The 10,236-nt window shown below is 56.0% G+C and overlaps 1 protein-coding gene across 1 annotated transcript; it reads left to right on the plus strand.

Annotated features, from left to right (window-relative positions):
- Positions 1-1,170: 1,170 nt before the first annotated feature.
- On the plus strand, positions 1,171-8,289 carry LOC104625144 (ectonucleoside triphosphate diphosphohydrolase 8-like). Its single transcript, XM_010292694.1, is given in 10 exon segments — positions 1,171-1,296; positions 2,050-2,167; positions 2,743-2,893; positions 3,974-4,133; positions 4,961-5,194; positions 6,250-6,362; positions 6,364-6,511; positions 6,978-7,088; positions 7,749-7,886; positions 8,107-8,289. Coding segments are annotated over 10 exon segments (1,482 nt in total).
- The last annotated feature ends 1,947 nt before the right edge of the window (positions 8,290-10,236 follow it).

Raw genomic sequence — 10,236 nt, forward strand, 5'->3', positions numbered from 1 at the left:
GCAGGTTTGCGAAAGGGCTGAGCCTGGCACTGAGACCCAAAGTCCTGGGAACGGGGACAGAAAGAGCAGCTCAGGGAGACCCTGTGCCTGGGGTGAGTGGATGGAGTCACTGCAAGTCAAGGGAACAACAGCTCCCTCCCAGCTGGGAAATCATTACCTGTCCTTCTGGCGTGAGAGACAATTAAGATATTATCACATAACCTCTGGAACTATTTATTTACTACAGAATGATCAGGAAAATGAAACCAAAGAGTTGCTCAGGTCGGGTTTGGAGGCAGGAGCCAGAGGCTTTGGTCGGCTCTGGGTGCACAGAGCTGCCATGCGGTGCTGCAGGTCCAGGAGGGACCGGGGCCAGTCAGTGCCTCTCTGTCCTGCATGGGGACGAGACCCCCTTGCTCAGGGCAGCCCTACCCCAGCCGCTGTGCGGTCAGTGGGGGATTTCCAGACCTGGGAAGGAAGAGGACACTCATTCACCCCCTTCCAGCGAGTTTTGCCTAAGGCTGAGGAGGTCTGAGATGAAATAATGGGGGGAAGATTTTCAAGCGGTATCTGCTTCCAAAGGATATAAAAGGCAAGTCCAAGCTGGGTTTACTGCTGGCAGCGGAGCCCAGAGCCACAGCAAGGACTCACAAGCCAGGTCCGAGCGATCCCACCTGGGCGCACATGTCTGGGTGCTGCTGGGTGCATGGGTCTGGGAGTGCCAGCAGGCAAAGCTGGCCTTGTTCACATCTTGTAAAATAAAATCACCTTCCCCTTCTACAGTATCTCACTTTGGGGTTTTTTTGCAATTTCCCATGCTCTCCTGTTTGGTGCAGTGTTTCTTTTGCTCCTCCTGTACCTGATCCTTCCCAGCAGTGGTGAGCTGAGCAGGAGTGGGTGCAGGACCTGGAGGACTCTTGCGATCCCATCATGACTGTGCCAGACCGCTGGGCAACCGACTCCTCTTTCCTCCACCCTCCTCTGTTTTATCCTAATATTGCTTTTCCCAGGGAAAGATCTGATTATCCAGATTATCCACCAGGATTTCCAAGTTACACAGCTTGAGACAGTGTCAGCCTGAGGACAGCTTTCAGAGCTGATCTCCTTGCAGCTCTCGCTGACTAGCGTTGTTCACAGCTGGCCATGTCAAACCACCTTTCTCCTGTGTTTGGGTTTGCAGGAGCCTTCACCATGATGTTCGCTTACAAGAAGCACTTCACCACTGCCATCGTTGGGGTGCTGATCGCGCTCTCCATCATTGCCCTTGTTCTCAGCCTGGTGAAGATTGAAGATGTCTCCCTGCCACCCACAGTCAAGGTAAGCCCAAAAGAGGGTCCCCGAGCACCACTGCAGAGACCAGTCACCTTGGGCAGGTGCTCAGAGACAATGGCTTATCTTCAGGTTTAGGAGGTGAAGGGTGGTCAGTAGGACCCACCCCTGGGTGGGTGTTTTCTTCCCATCTAAAATGCAAGCAGAATAAATACAGCCTGGCCCCCTCGAAGTCAGGGAGGGAAGCCTCCTCTGAAACTAGCCACCATGCTATGCGCTTGACATGTTTCAAGGAGATTACCTTGGGGCAAAGTAGGGCAAAGCCCTGCCCTGCTCCCTTGGCGCTCTCAGGGCACTTATCGGGGAGAAGCTCATGGACTGGGGCTGGTGTGGCTCTGCCAGTCCCTGCCCAGGCTGGGTGCAGCCATGAGGGTAGCAGAGAGCACTGGAGATGGGGGAGTTGCTGGCCCCAAGGTGGGGCCAGTGTAGACACAGAAGGTATGTAACCAAGAACAAAAATAAAAAAGCATGAGGAAACAACCAAGAAAATGTTTGTGTGAGCTGGCATTGCTGCACAGACCTCGGGAGAGGCAATGAAAAAGTCCCTCAGTTGCCAAGAAATGCCCATGCTGAGGCCACACACTGTCACCACTCTGCTCTGCCACGGTGCAGATAGCTGTGCCTTAGAGAGGTGTTTTTGGGGCATCCTTTGGTGCGACCACCCTGGCAGTGTCCTGGTGGGGCTGGGGTGGGCTGCTGCTTCTCCCGCCAGCATGATGATGTCTTGTTTTTTCCTTCCAGTATGGGATGGTGTTTGATGCAGGCTCATCCCACACCTCTCTGTTTGTCTATGAGTGGGATTCAGACAAGGAGAACGACACTGGTGTGGTCAGCCAGACCTTGTCCTGTGATGTCCAGGGTCAGTATTCCCCTGCCACAGACTCAGTGCTGCCCTGCGTGTTGTGGGTGGGACGACCTGGCCTCCCTCTTGTTGGCCTGCCCACGCTGGGCAGCTCTGTCCATCAGGCTGTCCCTGCTGGCATGGTGGGGAGCCCTGGCTGCAGGCAGCATGGTCCCTGACTCCCCACTGGCCTCAGTCCATGGCTGGAGAGCCATCAGCACCATGTAGTGCCCACACACTTGGTGGGACTGAAGCACCTTGATGCTGCTGTGGATTTTCACTCCTCCACCTTGGACTGCCTCCGGCTGCCAAAGCCACTGTCCTGGCAGGGGAATGACTCATCCATAGAGCCGGAGACACTGCTGGAAGCATGGGTGATGTGGGGCAGCCCTGGAAGCATGGGTGAGGTGGGGAAGCCATAGAAGAGGAACATAAGCGTGGGTCAGGTCTTGGGGGCACCAGGGGACCCTGGAAAAGTACCCTTTGCTGCTAAGAGGTGACAGACCTCACTGCCTTGTGCCCTCTTGCTCCTACATCCCTGTCCCCAGCTGTTCCTGTCAACCCGTTCCCTCCCCAGCCTGACTCTCTTCCAGGTCAAGGCATATCGAGCTATGCCAATGATCCCTCGAAAGCCGGTGATTCTCTAAGGGATTGCCTGGATAAAGCCCTGAAGGTTGTTCCTGCTGCAAAACAGAGGGATGTCCCAGCTTATCTCGGAGCAACAGCAGGCATGAGGCTACTGAGGTATCGCTGTGGGTCACGGGGGTGATGGGGCAGCAGCTGAGCTGCAAGCAGCTGCTGCCAGGACAGAGTGTCCTGCACGGGGCCAGGCTGCCAGGAGCTCCCAGATCACGTGCTGCCGTGAGCAAGTGGCTGAGCAGTGGGGAGAAGGCAGCCTGGTGGGGACACGCGGGTGGCTGCGCTGTCCTGAGCGATTTGCTCTGTGGCAGAGAGGCTGCTTAAAGGTGTCTGTTGGCATCCTGGGACCCCACATCCCAGGAGGTGCTGCATGCCTCGTTCCAAGCCAGAACTGCTTCTCAGAGCTCCTTGTTTGCTCTTCATTATCCCTTAAACACAAGGGAGCTGAGATACCACCAGAGAATGTGCCATCTGCCCAGATGCATGGGTGCTGGCGAGGGAGTGGGGCAGAGGTAGGAGGTGACGGGCTGCTGCGGGACCTGCCCTTACCTTTCACCAGCCCATATTAGCTCTCTTAAAATGTCAACTTCATTTCATGGTTCTTGGTTTTACGGTTGCAGATATCTAACGTTATTTCTGTGCCCTGGCAATCAGACCCCTTCCCTGGGAAGGAGCCGGGTCACAGCCTGAGGGTTACTCACTTCAGATAGCGAGCACATGCCAGCAGCCCCACGACAGCTTCCCCCACTCAGAGGTCTGAAACCAGGCTGGCACCTTCCCAAAAGACCCACTCAAGCTCAGCCGCCAGCCCGGCTTTGGGGCAGTCAGTGGGTGATGTTCAAAGCTGGGTTTTGCAGCACAACCCCCTCTGGCCTCCAGCACTATGAAGATACTTAGGTAGGGAAGGGTGGGCTGGCAAACCTTTACGTGACTGGAATCAAGCTGCACTGGAGGGAAGAGATTGCTGTTGCTCCTAGATCTGTGATGCCAAGTCTAGACAGCTGGGATTTATGCTGTACGAGCAGCTCTGACAAGTTATGTAGCAGGAAACATCATTTCACACAAACTGCTTGTTGCAAAAAAGTGGAGTATGTGGAACTGGGAAAAAAACAGACTGTTTCCTTGTGTTTCCTCTGTAGTATTACTGTAGCTGGGTATGTGTCCTGACCTTTGAGTCCTTCTTAGGGAACAGAACAGCTCAACGGCAGATCAAGTCCTGGCCGAAGTTGCTAAAACCATGCGAGAGTACCCCACAGCTTTCAAAGGGGCTCGGATCCTTACAGGAGAGGAGGAGGGGGCTTATGGCTGGATCACCATCAACTATCTGCTGGACTCCTTCACTAAGGTGGGAGAAGGGTGAAACACCCACTCCTTCCTTGCTAATACAGTTTTTCTGGTTTTTCTTAAGCTTGCTTAGCACAAGGTCATGGTTAACCGCTTCCAGGAGTGACCTAGGGGAAGCAGCCAGCCATCCTCTGGCTTGCCCGCAGTGAAAGAGGAGGGAGAAATCAGGAGTGAGGGTGTCTCTGTTAAGAGCTAAGGGCACATCTCTGCACCATGTGGACACAGGGTCTCCTGGGGACAGCGCAGTCAGCCGTGCAGCCCAGTGGGGACCGTTTGCTCCTGCTGGGCTTTGTCTCGCTGCCCTGGGAAGGTCCATCTCTGTGTGGCACTGGGAGACTCCAGTTTTCGTTCAACGTGCCAGTCTGAAGGAAGCTTGAACTAAACCTCTTTCCTGCCACCCTCTATCCCAGCACCACCACAGCTCAGAGTGGTGCTGGCACCGCCGGGCTCCTGTGCAGGCTGTTGGAGGATTTCTGTCCTTCTCCTTGCACCAGCCCCCCTGCAGCCTGCTCTTCAGGGAGGGCAGCATGTCCAAGCCAGGTCCCCACCAGCACTTTGGTCTGGGGACCGGTGACTCAGACACGTGAGCCCACAGCACGTTGACACGTCTTGGCTGTCAGACAGTTCAACCTCTGTTTTTTCTGGCTCTGATAAATGGCCGGGCTGGTTGGGCAGGGAAGGCAGTGGGGCCTCACGTACAGAAATAATTGAATACCTGTTGAATTCAGTAACAAAACCCTACTGACTTCAATGGGATGAGAATTTTTCACAGGGCAAGTAAGCCCAGCCATGTACTACTCCTCTACCTCTCCTGTCTTGCCTTGGCAGTACTCCCCGAAAGCACACACGTGGGTTCATCCAGAGGCGGCCAACATTTTTGGGGCACTGGATCTTGGAGGAGCATCCACTCAAATCAGCTTTATGCCCGAAGGTCCAGTGATAAACTGGAATAAAACCTCCAAGTTCATGCTGTACGGGTATAACTACAACATCTACACACACAGCTATCTCTGCTACGGGCAGAATGAGATGCTGAAGCGACTGGCAAAGGAATTAATTGCGGTAAGAGGGGAACTGGGGGGTAATTGGACTCTGGTCTCATGATACCAACCACAGACTTGTTACTACATAAAATAAGAACAGGGAATGCTCTTCCGGAGAGGCATCATCAGGGACTGAGAGCAGGTACAGACTCCTTGGAGCATGGGTAGGCAGATGTGGAGAGGAGCATGGGAAGTGTCAGAAGAGGTGGCTCAGGAGAGCTCTTCTGCAGCTGCCTCGCACAGAATGTAGAAAAGGCAGGACCAGGCTCTTCTCAGAGGTGCAAAGTGACAGGACAAGAGGCAACAAGCACAAACTGGAACATGTGAATTTCCAACCAGATGCAAGGGAAAAGTATTTCCCAATAAGAATAGTCAAAAATTGGAATAGGGCCCAGAAATGCTGTGGAGTCGCCATCCTTGGAGAAATTCAGAATTTGACGGGACAAGGCTCTGAGCAACCTGATCTAGTCAGGTTAAAGCAACCTGGTCATGCTTTAAGGAGCGGGTTTGGCACAGGGACTCTATAGGTCCCCCGAACCTAAACTTCTCTGTGACTGCAGACCTGAGAGAAGTGAACCAGAGATGTTTCTCAGGCCATTTTTTTGAAGGTCAGAGGAGAAGAGGGTCTTCATGGAGCTGCACCTTGCCAGGAGAAGCAGCCTTGGTGAGCCAGAAGGGCTTGTTCATGCTGCACAGCCAGGAAGGTCCCAGGCGGTGTCCCTGGCTGGGGCTGGAGCTACAGACAGAGCTAGAGCTGGGCTGGAGAGGGCTTTCCATGCCCCAGATCATGATCCTGCTGGCCAGGAGAGAGATGTGCTGGGTCCCTGAAACTGGTCTGCCTCCACGGGAGAGGGAATGAGACAGAGCAGCACGGGAATGAGTGTTGAGCTCAGGCTGGGGCTGCAGACAGCCAACAAGACCAAGATTAAACAGCAGGAGGGTCTTTCCCTGCTGAGGAGGTGGGAGATGCCTGTGCATGCGGCTTTGGGGGGTACGCTGGGTGAATCCTGCTGCCCGGCGGGCCTGCCAAGAGGGTTTGGAGGAGGCTGTAGCCTGCGATTTTGCTATTCCCAGGAGTCACCCTCCAGCACGCGAGTCGATCACCCTTGCTACCCAAAAGACTACAATGAAACCGTCTCGCTGTCTTCCTTCCGCACCAGCCCCTGCACGAACGGCAGCGCACCTCGGCGACAGGGACGTGACCCTGGAGGGCAGGGGCAATGCCGGCGGGTGCCTGGCTGCCATCAAGAAGCTGTTCAACTTCTCGGCGTGCGGCCAGAGCCAGGACTGCACCTTCGACGGCGTCTACCAGCCCCCGGTCAGAGGGCAGTTCATTGTAAGGCAAATCTCGTCCTCGCACCTCCACATGCCCCCGGGTGTGAGGTGTCCCTGCGCGCCCCGTGGCACTGTCACCTCCCCACAGCAGAACAGGGGCAAGAGGCTCCCAAATTACCCCTGCCCCGGGGCACGCCAGGGGTTGCTGCCATCTGGTTTTCCAGCCAGCTCTCCAAATGGGCCCATGTTAATAAAACTGGTGTTTAGTGAAAAAAAAATGTTTTCAGTAAAAGACGCCAGCTTAGCCAGCAGCCTGCAGGCAAGGCTCTGCCTGCGCTCGACGTGCTGCTGTAGCCAACAGGCACCCACATCCCCAGCCCATCATCTCGGCTGGGGCATGGACAAAGTGGCCCTGGGACTATACGAGGGTGGGACAAACCCCACCTCCTGCTTCAAGGGAGGTGGGAGCAGCTGCCTGGGGGTTTCCCCACTGTAGCTCAACGGCATTTCTGCCTCTTGCCTTTCAGGCCTTCTCTGCCTTTTACTATAACTTCAAGTTTCTCAACCTGACCGAGGGGCAGTCACTGGCGACTGTCAGGGAGACCATCGAACATTTCTGCACAAGAAGCTGGGAAGACGTACGTTCCCCATGATGGGAGGTTGTGGGGAAGCTTCACAAGCAAAGGGGTCCTGGGGTGGGGGAAGAGGAGCAGGGACCCCTCAGGGGGAAAGCTCCCTGGTTGCTGAGCTGTGTCCTACACGGCGGAGCCATCCCTGAGCTCTGTGGGGGAGCCAGGACCGTCCCGCACCCACCCTTGGGAGTCCTCCTTGCTCATGCAACACTGGGAAAGGGGCAGCCAGGGCAGGTGAAGGCAGAAAAATCTCCCCTTCAACACCGGAGATGGGGATCGAGGTGGGTCTGTAGCACTGGAGGATGTTGAGAGCAGAGCCAGCTGCTGGCACCACTCTGGAGACGAGTCAAATGGGCATGGAGAAGGCCAAGAGATGTGCTAGGACCACCATGGACAGAGAGCAGGAGCACCTTCCACGAGGAGGCTGAGATGCGAGAATCTGGGGCGGGAGGAGCTCCAATATGTCCCTCTGTTTCCACGTAGTGTGTAAATCCTCCTCAAAGGAGTTGCCCTGCATAGGCAGGTCCAAAATACCTGCCAGAAATCTTTTTCTGGGGGCTGGTGACTGCAGGCACGAGCCATTGCCCCTTGTGCAGCAGTCGTCAGGGCATTGTCCCTGCATGGAAATCGCCTGCAAATAACTTCCCAAATATGTCCCCACCCCAGCTGTCTTCTAGCTACACTGAAGAGAATCCTGAGCGACTGCCTAAATACTGCGCCAACGCCAACTACATCCTCACACTCCTCCTCGACGCCTACAAGTTCAACGAGACCAGCTGGAACAACATCTTCTTCCAGATGAAGGTAGGCAGCAAACGCAGCTTGCAGAGGCACTGCTGGGAAGAAGAGCCATCTTCCCCCATCAGGGTGCCGTGAGAGCCACGGTCCAGAAAGCCCTGCCTGCCCCACATCCCAGCGTGGCACTGGGTGTGGGGCCAGCTGCTGCACCCCGTTTGGGGTGTCCTGTGTCGTCGGTGTGGCTTTCCTGCAGGTCTAACTCATGGTCCCCTCTCAACTCGGGCAGGCGGGGAGCGCCGATGTCGGCTGGACGCTGGGTTACATGCTGAACCTCACCAACATGATCCCGGTGGAGGCTCCAGTGTGGGTGAAGGGGCACATTCCTTCCCTGTGGGCTGCAGCTGTCACCTTCATCATCCTCACCATTGCCTTGGGGCTTGCTGCCCTGCTCCTGCACTCCTGGGTGTAGGAGCCTGGCTGCTTTTCGGAGCTTGGCAGGTGTGCATCAGGGGTGGAGGGCCATCTGTGGAGTCCTCCATGCTTCTGCCTGCAGGACTGGCACCCTGAGGCTTGTTCAATGATGCTGGGCATCATTGTTAACCTCTACAGCACCAAAGAAGGTCTGGCCTCCCACAGGACTGGCCCCCAGCATGCAGACAGGCACTATGTGAGGTTTCCAGAAGAGCTCTGCTCCCATAGAGACCCGCGGGGATCAGTCTACACACCACAGAAACCTCAGACATGTCTATCTGCCTCCTTACACTGCTATGCCTGTTACCAGTATGGCCTCCATCCCATTGGCTGGCACATGGGGCCATGGAGGGCCAGCCTGGCCGTGGAAGAGCTCCCCAAGTGCCAGACTGTTAGTGCACGGCTGCAGGCACCTGGTGACAGGGTGCTTCCTGCAATGCTGGGTCTGACTATGGTCGCCAGCAGCCAGGCAGGTCCCTGCCAGGTCTGCCACTGTGAGGGCATGCAATGCTCTGCAGCACCCAGCTGGCTCTCCTGAGGGTGTATCGTTTGGGCTTATCTGATAGTCTTGGAGACAGAAGGCAAATTAAGCATCCAAAGTCAGAAGCATGGTCGAAGTCTCCCCAAAGGGTTCATCTCATCTCATCCCATCTCATCTCATCTCATCTCACCTCATCATCTTCCTTTTCTTCTGGGATAAAGAGATTGATGTTCCTGAGTGTCTTCCTGGAGACAATATTGTCCCACCAGCAGAAGACCTGGCCACCATGAGTGTCAGGCTGAGACTCCAGCAGGCTACGAGTCCTGCCCTGACCCTGCACACGGAGCTGAGCTGGGTCCTGCCCATGACTGCGCCTTTGCCTTTGGTTCTGCTGGTTTGTTACCTGCGCTGTGGATGATTCATGTTGTTATTTGCCTCCCAGCAGCAAGGAGCTGACCTTTGGTGTCTCTGCAGAAAGGCAGACGTCTCGCAGCTCTCATCATCCAAATAAACATTGTAAAAGACAGCAAACGGGGAAATGCCTGTTACTCTGCTCCTGAATAGTTACGATTTTATTGTTTCTGTCACCCAGGTAAGGGCTGGTGATGACAACGGGGACTCAGGGAGTCAACACCGCTCAGTGCTATGGGAGGTGCCCCTGGAGACCATGCAGTGTCTGCCAGCGCTTGGAGAGGAGCCAGCAGGGCACGAGGACAGGCCTTCTCCTTCTGAGAGCCGGGGTGTCTTACCTCACCCATCCACTGGCTGCCAGTGGGACTCCCCAGAAATGTAAGGTGGGAATCCCCCCATGGCAGCTGCCCCAGCATGTCCTGGCAGCATTCCCAAATCGCTCTGTGTGCTGGAAAGGGAGAGTGAGATGTCTGCCAGGCACAGACACGAGGTGAGGCTGGACCGGAGAGGAACCTTGTGCAGGAGAGCAGGGGGCTGCTGCCACCCCCACCTCACAGGGCTTCCCAGTCCTGGGCAAAGCCCGACTCCTGTCTGCTGGGCCAGCTTCCCCCCACAGCCCCATTGCCACCGCCCCTCTGGCGCTGGCCGTGGGCAATGCAGACCCTTGTGCTGGGATGGGGCAGGACACGGCTGCCTCACGTGGAGTGTCTGCTGCAGGCTGTCACCAGCCCTGTGATGATCCCATTGCTGCCAGACACCCTTTCTCTCCTCCCTGACCCATCTCCAGCCACCCCACATCACTGTGGTCCCCACACCCCCCGCACTGGGCCCCTGCCCCACATGACCATGGCCACCCTCCTAGAGCATCTCCAACCAGCAGCGAGGGGAAAGGAAAACCAGAAAGCACACAGCTACAGGGAGGATTTTTAAAGCCTGTGCTGGTTCCAGCTTACCAGGCCAGGACACAGGTGCCCCTCATTGCAAGTCCCCAGCTCCCGGACACGTGGGGGTGATTCCTCCGTCTGCAGCCCCTCGCACAAGCACGGCAGCAGG

The sequence above is a fragment of the Phaethon lepturus genome, unplaced genomic scaffold, assembly GCF_000687285.1.
Source record: "Phaethon lepturus isolate BGI_N335 unplaced genomic scaffold, ASM68728v1 scaffold20188, whole genome shotgun sequence".
Taxonomy (NCBI): domain Eukaryota; kingdom Metazoa; phylum Chordata; class Aves; order Phaethontiformes; family Phaethontidae; genus Phaethon; species Phaethon lepturus.